This window comes from Sarcophilus harrisii, chromosome 5 (assembly GCF_902635505.1).
Source record: "Sarcophilus harrisii chromosome 5, mSarHar1.11, whole genome shotgun sequence".
Taxonomy (NCBI): domain Eukaryota; kingdom Metazoa; phylum Chordata; class Mammalia; order Dasyuromorphia; family Dasyuridae; genus Sarcophilus; species Sarcophilus harrisii.
Genome location: NC_045430.1, coordinates 14,291,406 through 14,309,771, shown reverse-complemented (window position 1 = coordinate 14,309,771; position 18,366 = coordinate 14,291,406). Strand labels below are relative to the sequence as shown.

Below are 18,366 nucleotides of genomic sequence, written 5' to 3'. Positions count from 1 at the left end.
CTCACACAGAGCTCTTGAGTTTGTCCCCTTCTCCCTTCCCAGAAGGATCCCTCCCTCTCCGCGTACTCACACTGTGGGAATATATTCTCCAGGAAAGGCATTGGTGGTGTAGCTGATGAGGAGGCAGGTTTTACCCACAGCTCTGAAATGAAGAAGAGACAGAGAAGTTCAGTGGTTTCTACTTTGTATTTCCCTTCCCCAGTGAAGATGCAGTCCTCCTATAGAGTTTAATGTCTAGTCAAAGCTTAATCTCCCTCAAGTCAAATCATACCAGGTTAGGTACAGGGAACCAACTGGAAGCTTACCCCCACTTTCTGTAGGGCCCCATATTCCTTCTCTTTCTCTGAATAGTGGAACAGAAAAAACACTCTAGAGTCAAGAGTGTTAGATCTGTCTTTCTTCTGCCACAAGCTCACTTTGAGTAAGACCTTCTACAAGTCATCTCTCTGCTCTGAGCCTCAGTGTCCCCCTATGTAAAGTGAAAGATTTGGACCTGATAGTGTCTCCCAGCTGCCATTCCTTATTCTAAGGTCTTCTCAGTTCTAATATTTCCTATTCTCAGGGCCCTCCCACCATTGATGTTTTGTGTTCCAAGATCCTCCAAGTTCTGACATTCTAAGGTTCAATGATCAAAGATTGCATAATGATGGCTTCCTTGGCCCACCTCTCCCATCCCTTTCTGCTTTTCCCATTTCTTTTCCTTGGGTCTAAGCCTCCTACTTCTGTGATGTGCTCAGGCCCATCCACTTTGGAATCCAAGCTATAAAGAGTGGGAGGAGAAAAGAAGGCACTGAGAAGCACACCTGAGCTGGGGGTGGGAGGAAAGGGGGTTTTCCTGGGTCAGGTGCAAGGTGTAAAGACCTGCCACCACATTAACTTCCTGTCTAGGGACCAATTTACTCGTGAAGTTTCCTTTTCTTTCCATCCCTGTCTGGTTCAGTTTCTTTTCCCTGGGGCCCCCTTTCCCCTCCCCATTTTGAATAAGAGGAGGGCTTGGCTCACCAACTTCCGCTGAAAAACCAGTTCAGAGAAGTAATGAGGGGGGAAAGGAGGGGGAAGGGATCAGTGTAGATCATACCCTAGCACCATTAACTCTCTAAGTGCCAATTAGGGACCAGACTAGGTCCTCTTCACCTGTACAGAACCCTCCCCAACCAGTTCAGAAAAGTGCCTCCAAGTTTGGGTCAGCAGACTTATTTGGAGGTCCAGCCTCAGCCACTGTGTATGTGTGTGTGACCTTGAACAAGTAACCCTGGGCTTTAAGTTCCTCACCTGTAATACCAAGGAGTTAGAAGATTTCTTCTCAGCTCTGACATTTCAATAATCTCTGCTCTGACATTTCGTTTTCTAAGATCTCTCCTAGTGCAGACATTCAAGGTTCTAAGATCCCTCTAACATTAGCATTCTATGCTCTAAGTTCCCAATCCTTCTCAGTTCCAATCCTCCACCCTACCTGTGACCTTCTGTGTTGTGAGGGCCTTCCCAGGTCTGCCATTCCACATCCCAAGGCCTTCTCCCAGCTGTGTCATTCCACTTTCTAAGACCAAATCCCAGCTCTAATATTATTCAGTGTTCTAAGATCCCTCCTAACTAGCATTCTATGTTCTAAATTCCCAACCCTTCTTTTATGATCCATCCTTCCATCCTACCTCTGACCTGTGTTCTGAAGGCCTTTCCAGTTCTGCCATTCCACATCCCAAGGCCATTTCCCAGCTCTGATATTATTCAGGGTTCTAAGATCCCTCCTAACTCTAGCATTCTATGCTCTAAGTTCCCAACCCTTCTTCTAGCTCCACCCTTCCATCCTATCTCTGACCTTCTGTGTTCTGAGGGCCTTCCCAGGTCTGCCATTCCACATTCCAAGGCTCTCTCCCAGCTCTACGTTCCTGTCTTACATGGAGTCTTTCTGGTCCCTGTTTCTCCCCATCTCTTCCCTATACAAAATGTCACATCCTGGTCTTCAAACAAACCTTAGAGATAAAAGGGTCATCACTTTGCAGAAAAGAAAGTGAAGACCGTGGGGAAGTGATCTATTCGAGGTCATACCAGGAAGAGTTAGAGCCAGAATCCCAGGAGAGGGTGACAGAAAGTCAGTCAGAAGATTTAATATTTGAAGAAAACATAAGAGTCTTCCCCTCCACCCCATCTTTATCTCACAAAGAAAGAAAAAAAATCAGATAATTCCAATAACTTGTTCAAGGTTGAAAAGGTTGCAAGTAACAGAGATCACAGGCAAAAAGCTTTTAGGTTTAGAACTGCCAGGGGTCATGGAAATCATCTAACCTAAGACTTTTTTTTTTTTTTTACAGATAAGGAAACCGAGGTCTAGAAATATTATAGTACCATGGCTTTGCAGTTGGAAGAATCCCCAAAGGTCTGAGAGACCACCCCCTTTATTTTGCAGAAGAAGCTCAGAGGGATTTGCCCAATGTCACACAGTTAATAACTGACTCCAGGTCCAGTACTCGGTAAGATTTGAACCACATTTACATTTCAGGACTCAGTCTATATGACTTTGAATTTCTTCTCACATTAACATTCATATCGATCAAGGTTCTCTCACCCCAACAAGACCAACAGGATCACAACATGGCAGTGGGAACAACTAGAGGTCTCATCATGACCCTGGCCATGATTTCCCCAGAGATGGGAGAAGGGAAACCATCTTCCAGCCCTACCAATGGCCCGAGTTGCTTCAAGGATGCACCAACACCCATGATGCTGAGCTCAGTGTAGGTACAGAATCTTAGCCCCACCCTACCCTCCGGCCCCATTCCTTCAACAGATTTAGGGTGGGGGCAGGATGACGAAGGTGAGCTATAATAGCCCAAACCACCCTATCCCACCCAGAAGATTTCTGTCAAGGAGAGAAGAGACATGAGTTTTTACAGCTGTTCCCCATCAGCTTCTAAGTTCTAGAAAGCACAGAATGCCCTTGGGGTAAAGGGAAAGGGACCGGGGAAGAAGCTGGCAAGAGAAACAGTTCAACGTTGGTAACCTGCCCCAACCTTTGCCCCCGGGGAAGATGCCCCCAGCGCCCGGTCCAGAAGCAAAGCAAGATACCTACCCATCTCCCACCACCACACATTTGATAGCCTGCATGTTCTTTGGACTCCTTGGAGGTGTTGAGGCGAGGAGAAAGGAGAAGGCTGACTCCTCCTGGACAGCCAAAGAATGAGGGAAGCAACCTCCCGAGGAGAGGGACAGAGAGAAGGAGCAAAAATAATAATTAACAGGTTGGTAGTTTGGCAGGTCGTTGGAGAGCAGTGGGGAGAAGCGGAAGGGGAACTGACTTACTCAACAGGCTGCCTCCCCCGCCCCCCAGCTCCAGCCACCGTTTGTAGGAGGCGGGGCGTGTGGTTTGAAAGAGAAGTTTGGGCCCCTTTGGGTGGCTGGGAGCCCCAGAGCACCTTAAAAGAAGGTCACCTTGGCAAAGTAAATGGTGGAGCTGCTGTTGATCCTGCGGGGCAGCCGATTTTATGGCTCCTGGTTTTTTTTGTTGTTGTTTTAATTTAGCACCTGTTATGCATGAAAGGTGGCCCCTCCTTACCTTTATTGTACAGAACCTTTCTCCTTCTTTAGATACAGTTTCAGCATTATTTTCTGTAGAAAACCTCTCTTGATCTCCCCAAATTACAGTTACCCAGTGACCTCCTATTTATTCTCCTAAGAGTTGTGCTGGAGCCAACTCAAACAGAAAGTCGATTGTTAAATTCTGAGTGAGTATTTACACCTGGGAAATCCCCAAATGCTACAACATCGGATCTCGATTTATCATTTTGCTGATTAACTAGGCTTAAGAAAGGAATGGAGAAAAACATAGGTTAGATTAAAAGTCAAAGCATGATCTGCAGTTCCATAACTTCTAGAAAGTTGATTTCTTTTTTTTTTTAATTAAAGCTTTTTGTTTTTCAAAACTTCAACGTTAGCCCTTGCAAAACCCTGTGTTCCAATTGTCCCCCCTTTCCCCTCACACCCTCCCCTAGATGGCAAGTAGTCCATTATATGTTAAACATGGTAGAAATACGTTAAATCCAATATATGCATACAGATTTATACAATTATCTTGTCACACAAGAAAAAAAGAGAAGCAAAATAAAATGCAAGCCAGAGAGTTGATTGTTAAACAGACACCCAGACACATTCTGGTTATAATGACTATATTTGTATATTATCTCCCGTTATTTTGTTCTTTGTCCCCGAACCCCCTGCACAAAGCAGAGCCCTTTGTATTTCATAAATGTTTATAGATTGCTGGTTTGAGTGAAAGGATTCCTGTTCAATAATAGTTTAGAATGGATGCCTTCTAAGGGTCCTTACAATTTGGAGATTCTAGATTTTATGAAATATCAGAAGTTTCTGTCTTCTTTCTTGGACTTTTTTCCCCCATTAGTAAAAGGTAAGACCAAACCCCCTTTCATTATGACACCATGACCAATGTTTCCTAGCTTCCAGAGCTTCCCTTTCCATCATAAGGCAAAGAGGGGAAACAGTGTCATAGAGTTCAGAGCTTGTTCAACTTTGTTTTATAGAAGCAGAACTGAAGCCCGGATAGAGCAAGGGATAAACCAACACTCACAGAGCCTTGAACTACAGGCTTTTCTTTCAGTACACCAGGGCAGCCTCTTCAAAGCAAATGAAGAAACCCAGTGGAACCATAACTAGTACAAGGCCAATGGAGCTGTGTCCCGGGGTGCTGACATCCAATCGGGCTAAGTTTCCTACTCATGGCAACTGCCCTGCTCACCCCTCACCTTGGGGTGTTTTGATGGGGATATGGCTTCCAGATAGAGAAGGTACCAACAGAAACAAAGGTACTAAGATGGAAATGGAAAGAAGCAATAGCTCTATTTCTCTCTTCTCATTGTCAGCGTTTCCCAGGCAACACTAATACATAATAAGTGATATTATAGAAGTCTATTTGAGAGGAATAGCAACAATCACCTTGTGAGGTCTGAGGGCCAAGGCTGTTATTGCCAAAGGGAATCAGGGCAGACTTCCTGGAGGAGGCCCTCATTTGGAAAATGAAAGAGTTGGACTAGATGCCCCAGCTCTAATATATTGCTTTTATCGTTGAATTCCTAGAGAATCCTGTAGCCAAGGCCGTGTTTTTTGTTTTTCTGTTTTTTGACTGAATAACAGTCATGGACCTCAGGGGTAGAGAGGAGGTTTGATGGCTTTCCCATCAAGAATCAGCAGAAACATTGCTCATATTTCTCCTGGAGTTCCCCAGGCAAACTAGCTCTCTCCCCATCCCTAGATCCTGCATTGCTACTTATCGGTTGTGTTATCTTAGCCAAGTTACTCTCTCTCTGATCTCACTTCTCTCCTTTTAAAAATCAGGGGAATAAACTAATGTGTTTCTATTTTGGATTTGAAGCATTTCCTTTAGAAGTTCAATGACTTGTTCAAGATCACGTAGAGAGCGAGAAGCAGAATTGGAATTTAGACCTAAATGAAACTGGGAAGGAACTCGGAGATGAGACCAATTTAGGTTAATCATTGCAGGAAATAACATGGATAGAATGTAATAACTCATGTTAGAAAGGCAGGATGGGAGTTGCTTCTGTTGGTTTTGAAAATACAAAGTGAGGAGATGTAGTTTTGGTCCTGAATGTAATAGGGAGCCACAGTGGGTATGGAGCAGAAGAGTGATGGGTCAGCTATGTGGTTTAGGGAAAAACTTGGGCAGAGCAAGGAAACATGAATTGGAGTGGGGAGAGGCTGGAAGGAAGGAAATCAATTAAGAGTTTATTACAATATTCCAGGTGAGAGGTGATCAGGGCCTGATCATTCCCACTGGGATTTTTTTTTTTTTTACTGTAAACTTCCTCCCCAGATCTTCCTCTGAGCTTCTTGTGACACAAATGTGGTTCTGCGATCTCATAGGCCATGTCAATAGAGCCCACTTTCTGGAGGGTCATACCGAGTCAGAAAGGATTCAAGTCAAATCTGTGCAGGGATGATTTCTGCTTTCCAAAGCCCAGCCAGGCTAAAGGTGGTAGATGCCTAGTTGGTGTTGGATGCATTAGCCACGGGAAACTAGGAGACAAGAAAAAGACCCATCTGTCCTCAATCTTCTTTGCTCTCTTTGTGCTTTTACTGGGTTGATTGAGAAGGGACAGAGAGGGCCGAACCTTCCTAGTTTTTAAACAGTCCCATAAATTGCTTAAGGAAAGATGTATGCAAGACTCACGGCTGATGGGCAGGGACTGGTCCAGCCTTTCCTATGGCAACCACTTCCACATCTTCTGGTATCTTTTGTGTATAGATTTCTGTGAGGATGAGAGGCTATTGAATCAATTCATCATCCCACCCCGCTTAAAGTGCCTTATTTGGATGAGAACATGATTATTCGATCAATCAATAAGGCATTAAAGTCAGTGCAAAAAGTTCTTAGTCAGTTTGGAGAAATGAAAACTACTGGATGAAACGAAATGACAATCCATTGGCTCTGGGGAGTGATGGAAGGGATTCAGTCATGGCCTGTGAGTTTTTGTAGAAAATAGCAAATCCAACTTAGAGGAAGGATGGGAATCATTTGGAGGAACAAGAATGGAAGGAGGGAAGAGTGCCCCCCAATTCTCCCAAGCCAAAGTGAACTTCTAAAGGCTGGACTTCCTTTAGAGCATCATTTCCAGAACAACAGTGTCTGACATCTGCATCCAGAACTCGGGTCAGAACAGACACACTTCAGGGGACCCCAGAAAGGGGGAAAAGGGACTCCTTTTTATTCTAAGACTATTTCTCATGGATTCTTGGGGGAGGGTGTACCCCTGATTTGAGCAAAAGGATTAGGGCATGGGGAGGGAATATCTAATCCTAATTAGATATCCTAATATCACTCCCTAATCTCACCTGGCCCTTTTTGCCGATGAAGAAACTGAGACCTGAGAAGTAATTGGAAGCATTAAAGTACCTCACCAGTTTTCCCATCTGCAAATGAAATAGCCTAGCATCTAGTCATTAGACAAGATCCAGTTCCCTTTAGTTTTTTTTTTTTTTTTTTAATTATTTGCTGAGGCAATTGGGGTTAAGTGACTTGCCTAGGGTCACAGAGGTAGGTCTTAAGTGTCTTGAGATCAGATTTGAACTCAGATCTTCCTGACTTCAGGGCTGTTGCTCTATTTACTCTACTACCTAGCTGTCCCCTTTTAGTTCTAAATAATCCCCAAGACCTGATTATAGATCGAGTCTAAAACCAAGCCAGATGATGGAGACCTTCTAGAGCCATGTTTTGGAGTGTCTGTGAATTCTCCCCTGCCTCTGCTCTGGGAGGAGGCAGGGTTCCTGCTTCTCTCTGTCCTGGCTGGGCTCCAGCTATTCTTTCTCCCATGTCCACTTGAGAACCCCACCCCGATAGGCCAGTCCCTACTGCTTCCCTGCTTCCTCTATTTGCTTGTTATTTCACATTCCTTGGTGAATTCCTTTCACATTCAATAAACATTTACTCCAGGCTCATTGCCGTGCTAGGTACCGGAGCGACAATGGAGAAATGCCTGACTAGGTACAGTGTGGGTGCTGATAAGAAAATACACAATTGGCAATGACTGAAGGAGGCCTGAGTGGACCTGGGAGGGGAAGGCACCTGAGCTGACCTTTGAAAGAAATTGTTGGGGCAGCTAAGTGGCACTTCACACTTCCTAGCTGTGTGACCCTGGACAAGTCACTTAATGCTAAACAAAGGAAGGAAGGAAAAGAAATGAAATAAAATAATCATCATTTGAGACCCTGAAGGGGGATTTCTTGGTGAATCATCCCCCCCCCCCTCTCCAGGGGTAGCGATATATAGGGCTTTGACTCTGGAGTCAAGAAGACCTGAGTTCGAATCCAACCTCAGATACCGACTAGCTGGGTGAGCCTGAGCAGATGATATAATCTTATTTGCCTCAGATTCCTTGTCTATAAAGTGAGTTGGAGAAGGAAAAGGAAAAGGAAAAGGCTCCTATATTTTTGCCAAGAAAACCCCAAATGGAGCCACAGAGTCAGGATGAAAAATGACTAAGCAACAACAACAACATCCTGATTGGGAGAGATGATGAGGCACAGTCTTTGCCCATTAAGACCCTTGGTTAAGAGGTAGGGGATTCTGGATTCAAACTGGACGGGACATTTGACACTTCCAACTCCTTCATCTACAAATAAGGCTCAGGAAGGAGAAATCATTAGGCAGGGATCATGGGCATTGAGGCGACTCAGGGGCTAGACCACCAGGCATGGAATCAGTAAGTCTGACACTGGCTTTGTGAGCCTGGCTAAGTCACTTCACCCTCTGCCTCAGTTCTTCAGCTATAAACTAGGGATGCCCTGGAAAAGAAAATGGCCACCCATTCCAGGTTTGTTGCCCAAAACAGCATGTGGACTTGGCACAAAGAGTGGGACACAATTGCATGACCGAACAACAAATACAGGTAGTAAATAGCAGGGTTGGAGTCTGAACCGAGGCTTTCAAATCCAATGTCTTTTCACTCTGCTTCAATGAAAAACAAATCTTTTTTTTCTCTTATTTTTTTTTCCTTTCCTTTTCTCAGTCCTCATTCTTCTGGACCTATCTGCAGCTTTGACACTGTTTATCACTCTATCCTTCTGAATGGTTCTTCCTTTCTGACTTTTCATGTCTTTCTCTTCCCCTCTTCCCCTCTCTCCCTCTCCTTCTCCTTCTCTCATTGGTTCGTTGGCTGACATGTATTGTTGGCTGGAAGATTCTAATGGATGGGGTGCCAAATCTCACTCATTCACTGGATCACAGTTCAGGAAAAGAAAACCAAAATCATCCCCCTTTTTATTCTCTCCTCCCCATCTCTGTCTCTTTGTCTCTGTCTCATCTCTCTTTGTCTCTGTCTCGTCTCTCTTTGTCTCTGTTTAGTCTCCTTCCTCTCTCTCTCCACCACTTTGTATTTCCTCTTTCTTGTCAGACTACTCCTTTACAGCTTCCACCTCTATTTTATTCCACGTCCCCCATTGCTCTGTCCTAGGTCCTTTTCCCTTTCCTTTTTACCTTCCCTCATTTTCCAATGGCCAATGACATATTGGACATTTTGATCCCACACTTAGGCATCTCATTCTCTATATGCCCAAAACAGAACTTATATTTTTCCACAAACCAACTAGTTTTCCAAAATCCCTCTCAAAAGCACTGCCATTTTCCCAATTTCCAGGCTTACAACCTAGACATAATCCTCCGCTCCCTATTCAACTCACTCCACATCTTTTTTTTTTTATTAAAGATTTTCTATTTTCAAAACATGCATGGACAATTTTTCAACATTAACTTTTTTAAAATTTTATTTTTTATTATAGTCTTTTATATACAAAACATATGCATGGGTAATTTTTCTTTTTCTTTTTTTATTATAGCTTTTTATTTAGAAGTTATATGCATGGGTAATTTTACAGCATTGACAATTGCCCAAACCTTTTGTTCCAATTTTTCCCATGGGTAATTTTTCAACATTGAACCTTGCAAAACCTTCTGTTCCAACTTTTCTCCTCCTTTCCCCAACCCTCTCTCCTAGATGTCAGGTAGTCCCATACATCAACATTAACTCTTGTAAAACCTTGTGCTCCAAATTTTCCCTTCCTTCCCCTCACCTCCTCCCCTAGATGGCAAGTAATCCAACATATGTTATACATGTTAAAATATATGTTAAAACCATTATATGTAAACATATTTATACAATTAGCTTGCTGCACACAAAAAAAAATCAGATAAAAAGGAAAGAAAATGAGAAGGAAAATAAAATGCAAGTGAACAACAAAGAGTGAAAATGCTGTTATGAACCCACATCTTTAAACTATTGTCTCAGATTGCTATTTTTATCTTGATACAGTCTGTCTCCTTATGGCCACCTGCATAACCATCTCATCACCTGCATTTAATCAAGAAACAGAGAGAAACAGAGGCACGAGGAGGGGGAAGGTGTAGAGAATCACCCAGTTTGGTTCAGAGGACAGAACATGGATAAGACAAGTAGAGTAGCACCAGACCAGAAAGGGCTCCTCATGGCCTCTTGCCTCCACCATCACCATAGTCTAATTGTTCTTCCTTCTCTCTCTAATCCATCCTTTACTCATCAAAGTGATTTTCCTAAAGCACAATTGTAACCGTGTGACCACTACCCCCTTCTCGATAAACTCCATTGATTCCTATTACCTTGAGCATCAGTTATAAACACCCAATGTTTAGCACTTAAAGCCTTCTCAGCCTTGACTAACTCTGCTCCATGCCCTTTACCCTCCTACCTGACAGTGCAATGCTTTGGCACTGATTGTCCCCCATCCCTCGAGTGCTAACCCTTGACTGCCTTCAAGACTGAAGTACCAGCTTCCACAAAAGACCGTCCTGATCCCGACCAAGGCTTCCTGCTCTAAGGTTACCTTCTATCTATTCTACGTATCTATGTAAGTGGCCATTCAAGATTGAGCCCCAATCACTCTGGCTCCCTTTGATTAGTCAATAAAAGGTCCCAGGCCAAGCCCACTGGTTTGGAGGCCCAGATTGCCTCAGAGTGAATGCAAATAGCAATCATTACTGTTTTGGCCAGAAATCCTGAGAGTCTTCCCCTCTCAGATTGATTCTTTTTTTTTTAAACTAGGTAAAAATAGGTCCCTCTCTGCCTCCTTAATCACTGATTAAGCATTGACTCAGTTAAACTGAGACCATAGCTTAAAAAGGCCAAGGTCTCCCACTGCATCCAGGACCATCTCCAGTTGACCTGCTCTGTATCTGGCCATTGGAAGAGAAAGTGAGGCAGCTAACCTTGCACAGCCTTCCCTTACTCAAATCCAGTTCACTTCCTGTTTTAGCATCCCCTCCCTGATGTTTGTTCTTTTTGAGAACAACTATAAGAACAAATCTATGTAAGTCTACCTCTTTTCTTCTTTGTTAGACTATCAACTCCTTTTAGACAAGAATCATTTTTAATTTTTTTCCTTTACATTTCCATATATATTCCATTCCATTCCCTTATATTTCCATCCCTACATAGTGTCTAACACTTAGTGAGTGATTACTAAAAGCCTGTTGATAGATAAAGTGGGACTATAGACAGAACACCAGCCCCCCCGCCCTGTACCTCTAAAGCAAAAGATATCCCATCAGAAAGACAGAGCTTCTATAATTAAGTCCTACCTGGGTCAGACTCCATCTAAGTGGAAGGGTTCCCAGCCTTTTATGTGGCAAGGATCTCTTTATCAGCCAGTCTGGTGAAATCTCTGAACCCTTCTCAAAATCCTGTTTTTTCAAAGCAAAAAATACAGAGGATCACAAAATCTGACCTTAGGATTTTGAGCAAATCACGAACTTCTGTGTCCCTCCATTTCTTCAACTGTAAATGGGAATAAAAGCAGTACTTACCTCTCAAGGTTGTCGTCAGGATCAAATGAGATAATAATTGTAAAGCACTTAATACAGTACCTGGTACATAGTAATACAAATACTGCTTTCTCCTTCCCTACAGATAAAAACAATTCGGTTGAAATAGTTATAATTTTTTTAAGTTTACAGAATCCTTATTTGGAGTGTTTTGATCAGTTCGGGAAAACAGCTTTCAAAAGGGATATTGGAAAGCTATATCCTCCAGGGAGGGTGACCAGTATGGCACAGAACCTTGAGCCCATGTGAAAATCAGTAGAAGAGACTATATGTTAAATTTGGGGGAAAGAAATAGGGAGGGCTCCATTGCCTATTTCATGTACTTGAAGGTTATTGATCCCTTTGGAAATCATGATATATCAAGCGGGGAGCTTTATAGAAGAGAGCAGAGAATTTAGAATCTGCCTTGTCTGAAATGAGGCAATTTTTTTTTTTTAGTTTCATTTCTAATGACTTCATGCTCTTATTTCTGAATTTGCATATTCTCGTTTCCCTTGTAAATAAAGCCTAGAAATTGTGAAGTTGTGGGCTGGCAGGGTATAGCAGCTGGTATACGATTAGAAAGAGGGAAGTAGCTCTTTCTGCTGGTTTCATTGCCACCTACTGGAATTTAAATGTATATTCTTTTATATTAGGGGAATGAATTATTTTTGATAGCTGCTATATAAGCCTCAGAGTACTATGCTCTGCACACATAAATACTTGTATTATGTTGTAGTGGCTAGAACTCTAACAGGATAAGATGGCCTCAGCCTTTGCAGATCATTCCTCAGTCCCTATATCTGATACAGATATTGCAAATGAACCATGAGCTGGTCCCTGATTGATGGACTGGGGCTCCATTTTTCATTGAATTAGATAGAAAACATTTTAGTTTCACTCTTGGGTCTTAGCCATTTCCTAGGCTCTATCTGATGGTAAACAAAAGCTGTACAAGTTACTTTTAAAAAAGCAAATAGCATCTATCTATTATTAATCTTTACTACTGTTCTGTGAAGCAGTATCTGGACAGGACATAATTTTGCAAAAATTTTTACCTGTTTATCATGAAGCCTGAAGATACTAATTGGTTCTCTTTCTCCTTTCAATAAGGAAATATTCATCTTCCTCTATAGCTGCCCTAGCATGGTAGAACCTGTGTTTTCTTAATATTATATGTGTTTTTATTTAGATACTTCCTAATCCATTGTTATCCACTTTTATAGTCCAAAAACATAATTTAAGCAGATGTTTCAAAGATTTTCATTGTTCTGAACTGCTTCTTTTCATTGAGCTTTGACTTTCATGAGCTTTGACCTCTTTACATAAACAGTCACTTCTTTTTCCTCGAAAATGAAGTCAGTGTCTTGCCTAAATAAATCCAGTTATTTGTACTTCTTCATGCAATGATTCCATTTGGCCTCCATTTTTTTAAATACTGGACCAGTAAGATCATTGGTGAGCATCCATCCCCTTCTACTAATTGTAGTGAGGGCTGTCCCCCACATATAGGATGCTGTTGTATTCATTACTGTATACAATATAGACCAACAATATCAGAATATAATAGCTTTAGAATCAGAAGGGACCATAGAAATCAAGCAATCTTCACCCTTTTTATTTTTACAGATAAGGAATATATATATATATATATATATATATATATATATATACACACACATATATATCAGCTTTCTTCTCAGAGCAAAAAAATTGAAAATTGAGGGGATGCCCATCAATTAGGGAATGACTGAATACATAGTGATATGTGTTTGTGGTGGAATATTATTGTTCTATGGGAAATGATGAGCAGGATGCTCTCAGGAAAAAAAAACCTGGAAAGTCCTCCATGAACCCAAGCAAAATGAAATGTACTGTATACAAAGTAATATTGGAGTCATATAGCCTAAACAAGTCTCCAAAGTGACATTTAAGCCAAGGTCTCTCTTATTCTAAATTCAGTACAATATTTATTTATGCTGTGAATATTATATGGAAATAGGGACTCTACCTCTTCTTCCCCCATATACACCTACCTGCTCTTTAGGTACCTCTTCAAAAACCCCTTCCTTTATCTAGCCTTTGAGAAGTGCTCTGAAGTCTGTTTTCTATCCCATTGGGAAATGAAATGGAAATTGGGAAATGGAAAATTAGTCCTCTGCTAGGAATACTAAGAAAGGCAAAAAACAATGTTTTCCCCCCCTCTGTGACCATTGATTAGAGCCGATAGGTTTGATAGGAAAGCTTTTTGCATCTCTTGATGGAGAGAAGGATACCAAGAATCTTGTTGTATTGGATGGGGTCATCCAAGGAATAAGCTAAGAGATAATCTCTCTCCCCTCACCTCCATTCCTAAGAAAAGATAAGAGCAGAGCTCAACTGCAGACTAATATTTCTTCAGAAAGCCTACTTCTAAGAAGGAAGATGGATGAGAGGATGTAGGTGAGAGCCAGAGGAAAGGGAAAAACACAATTTTAGATACATAATAAGTAAATAGATAGATGGATAGAAAGATGGATGGATATAAATATATACATTATATATATATGTACACAATATATTGTGTACATGTATACTGTATGTGGGAATATGAATATTCAGGAACTCAAAGTGCTTCAGGTTACATATATGAATTATTGAAAAAGAATAAGAGGAAAATTCTTCCTATTTGAACTTCCAAGCTGAATGGAGGTTTATTGTATTTGATCATAGAATGCTAGAGCTAGCATGACTTGGCCTTGTCAATATAACAAAATGACAATACTACCAAAGTTAATTTTCAGATGTTGTGTTATACCAATCAGATTATTGGAAGAATCTTTTATAGAACTCAATAAAATAAAAACAAAATTCATCTGGAGAAACAAAAAGAAATCTAGAATGCCAAGGGAAATAATGAAAAAGTGTTATAATGAAGGAGAATAGTACTTCCAGACTTCAAACTGTATTATACAGCAGTAGTCATCGAAACCTCTTGGTACTGGTGAAAAATTAGAAAAATAAATCAATTGAAAAGACTAGACAAGAGAGAAAGTGAAATAATGGAACTCAATAACCCGATGTTTGATAAACCCCAAAACATAAATTATTTAGGAAAAATCCTTCCTATTTGATAAGTACTGCTAGAAAAAATAAAAAGCAGCCTGGCAACAATCAGCCTTAGACCAACATCTTACACCATATTCCGCAATAAATTCAAGCTGGATATATGACCTGAATATAAAAGATATTTATATTGAAAAAAAATTAGAAAAGAAACAGATTTTATATCTCTTACATCTGTGGGTAGATGTAGCCCTAATCAAACAAGGTGTCGAGACAATCGCAAAAGATAAAATGGATTATTCTGATTATACAAAATTGAAAAGGTTCTGCACAAACAAAATTAATACATCTAGATTAAAAAGGAAAGTGTACAATGGGGGAAATTTATGTATCAAATTTCTCGGGTAAGAGTTTGGTTGCCAAGATATATAACTCTCATAAATACATAAAAATAAAAGTTATTCCCCAGGAGATAAGTGATCAAAGGACATAAACAACTGGTCATAAAAAGAAATTGCCAACTACTAGCAACTATATGAAAGCCTGTAATCACAGAAGATAATAAAAAGGAATAAATAAAAATAAAAAGGAATAAATAAAAATAAAAAGCAAATCAACACAGTCCTGAGGTTCTACCTCCTGCCCAGAAAATCGGTAAAGATGACCAAAGATTTAATATTGAAGAGATTATAGGAATATAAGCCCACTAATGCAATGCCGTTAGACCATTTTGGAAAACATTTTGAAGATGGTTATAAATTAAAGTCATTGAAAGATCCTCATATTTTAACTCGAAGATTCCATTGCAAAGCATATTCCCCAAGGAAGTCACCGATAAAAAGAAAATCTATATTCCAAAATATTTATAGCAGTACTTTTTTGTGATAGCAAAAGGCTAGAAACAAAGTAGATTATCATCGACTGGAAATAACTAAACAAAATGTGGCAATGTGTTGTTTTTCCCCCCACAGACATTGTATTTGTGGGAGCATATGTCCCAGATTTATGGGGAGGAGTGCTTTATAGCTGCTGTTTTCACCGTATTATCTTAGCAATATTCATGTATGTTAGGTAATTTTTAATAGGAATATCTGTGGATCTGTGTGATTGTTGCATCATAGATTGAGAGTTGAAAGGAAGCTTAGACATCATCAAGTCTAACTTCCTCTATTTCTCCTGAATGTTGCAGAGGGGATTTTATTTCACTTCCCATTGGGAAGATAGCAGATCTGAAGTCCCTTCCAGTTCTCAGATTCTGTGATCTTTTAGTCTATTTTCTAGGGCATGATTGATCGAACCATATGACTAAATACCACTATTTGTATACATAAGAGACTTCACACTGGATATAAGCTGACCCCCTGAAAATTTGGGTAGAAGATCATCTCTTTCAAAAAGGTGACCTATTTAAGCTTACAGAAATTTTTTTAAAAATGGAAGCACTTTCTGTAACCTCACATTATACATATTTGTCTCCATGCCACAGTCCCCGAATCCAAATTGTATATTTCGGGGAAGATAAAAACTATATAATTTTTCTCCTTGATATTTCTCAATAAGCCCAAAGCCTGACATGTAATAGGCACTTAATGTGCTTTCAATGAAATGTTCAGCTGAAAAAAAAGTGAGTTTCTTGAGGGCAGGAACTTTTTTCCTTTTGTCTTTATATTCTCAGTATCTACCATAATATCCTGCTCCTTTTAGGTGTGTAATGATGCTAATTAGATTGAAGTGAATCCAACTCACTCTTTTCTTCATATCCCCTGGATGCTGAATCTATCTTCCCTCCCTTTCTCTCTCTGATTTCCTCTTCTCCTCTTCCCAGACTAAAAGACTAAAAGGTCCCCCTTTCTGACTGATATCACAGTTGTTTCACCAAAGAGCTCTTTTTCCTTCTGCACCTTTGAAAGGGCAGAGACATGTGTGTGCCCCACCCCTGACAACTGTTTTTCTATCAGGGAACAAGCATATTGAGATTTAGGGGCAAAAGAGGAACTTCAGAACACAAGGGGGAACTAGTTAGCATTGAACCAGGTGGTGATGAGATAGTAATGAGGAGAAATAGATAGACTGGAGGCCAAGTTGCAACATTTGTATTTGAAATCAGAAAACCTGGATTCATATTTATGTATCAAATTTCTTGGGTAAGAGTTTGGTTTCCAAGATAGATAACCTTCATAAATGCATAAAAATAAAAGTTATTCCCTGGTAGATAAGTGATCAAAGAACATAAACCATTGGTTCTGAAAAGAAATTGCCAACAATAAGAAATTGTGGAGGAAGCAACTTTAAGGACGTGATCTCAGCAAGGGATCTAGAAGAGACACTATACCCAAATGGAGCTGTATAAATGTAACTACGAGAGAACCTCCAGACCTTACAACACCCAAGGTTGCGAGTTACTTTTGTCACACACATATCCTATATGTGTTGTGACTCATTATCATTGCACTCAAAGTTTGAATCCTCTTCCTTTGAAAAGTGAGTATATTTACATAAGAGTGTATCCCGAATTTATGGAGAGAAGGTTGTGCAGCTACCATTTTTACATTATTTAGTCAATGCTTTTGTGCTCGGAACTAATTGTATCTACTGGCTGATTATTAAGGATAAATACATCAGGGAGGGCCTGTGAGTTATAGAACTGAAAATCCCCACCCACTCTGGATAAATCTACAATCCTGAGCTATAAAACTGTGTATACCCTTTGACCCAGCAGTGCCATTAGTGGGTCTGTATCCCAAAGAAAAATTTAAGGAGGAAAAGGCACTCAAATATGCAAAAATGTTTGTAGCAGCTCATTTTGTGGTAGCAAAGAATTGGAAAATGAGTAGATGCCCATCAATCGGGGAATGGCTGGACAAGTTGCGGTATATGAAGTAATGGAATATTATTGTCCTATAAAAATGATGAACAAGTTAATTTTAAAAAGACCTGGAAAGACTTACACAAAGTGCTGCTGAGCAAAACAAGCAGAACCAGGAATACATTGTACACAATAACAGCAAAAATGTTTGATCACCTGTGAAAGACTCAGTTCTTTTCAGTAGTTCAGTGATTCAAAGCAGCCCCAATAGAGTTTGGACAAAAAACACCATCTGCATCCAGAAAAAGAATTATGGAGACTGAATATAAATCAACACATGCTAGGTTCATTTCTTTTTTCTGCTTTTTTATCTCTTCCATGATTTTCCCCTTATGCTCTGATTTTTCTCTCCCAATATGATTGACAAAGCAATGTATATTAAAAAACAAATACATTTTAAGAAAAAATAAATTAAAAAAAAGATTCAGAGAAATCTAGAACCCTGAATATAGCAGCCAGTGCCCAGGGAGCCAAACAGCAAATGAAAATTCAACTTGGGGGAGAAACCCAGAGAGAGCACTACAGGGCCATGGCCAGATATGTGCTTTAAAAAGATTTTTTTGGGCAGCTAGAGAACTAAGAGCCCCTTCTTCTCTCTAACTACATGCTGTCCTACCCTTCCCCCAATCTCCCATCAATGGAATTTTTACTTCATGTTCATCATAAGCACTAGTCCCCCAGACCTTCATCTGTTCCCCCATTATCTTAGTTCTATTCTTCACTTTCTCCCCAACCAGTCTTCAATACTGTGTTCCCCTCCAATCTGTACTTCCTTGGTTCCCTGTCCTTTTGCTCACCTCCCCCCCCCCACCCCCATCTTCACTTTCCCCATCTTCCCCATTTGTCTTCCAATTTATCTTCCTTTCTGTCCCTAAGAAATGTCCCAGAAATAGTCAGAACTCAACTTACAGCACAATAAAATGCTAAAACATGACGGGGGTGGGGGGGAACTTGTGGCATAGAATGTTAGAGTTTAGAAAGTCAGAGCTTAGAAAGTGGAATGTAGGAACTGGGTGGGGCCTCGGAACAGGGAATATCAGAGCCGGGAGAGAGCTTAAAATGCAGAACATCAGAACTGAGAGAGACTTTAGAGACTTTCTTA

The 18,366-nt window shown here is 40.6% G+C and overlaps 1 protein-coding gene and 1 long non-coding RNA gene across 2 annotated transcripts in view; both read right to left on the bottom strand.

Annotated features, from left to right (window-relative positions):
- Positions 1–3,296, bottom strand: part of RAC2 (Rac family small GTPase 2) — a 37,296-nt gene extending 34,000 nt beyond the window's left edge. The window contains exons 1-2 of the mRNA XM_003771126.4: positions 3,068–3,296; positions 71–142 (exon numbers count right to left, since the gene is read on the bottom strand). Coding sequence (XP_003771174.1) covers positions 71–142; positions 3,068–3,102 — 107 coding nt within the window. The 5' untranslated portion in view covers positions 3,103–3,296. The remainder of the gene's footprint in view (positions 1–70; positions 143–3,067) is intronic.
- Positions 3,297–4,068: 772 nt separating this feature from the next.
- LOC111721065 lies at positions 4,069–11,789 on the bottom strand. The gene is made up of 3 exons (XR_002770434.2): positions 11,357–11,789; positions 11,132–11,233; positions 4,069–6,275 (listed from the first exon to the last, which is right to left on the bottom strand). It is a non-coding gene; the product is annotated as an uncharacterized LOC111721065 (long non-coding RNA).
- Positions 11,790–18,366: the final 6,577 nt, after the last annotated feature.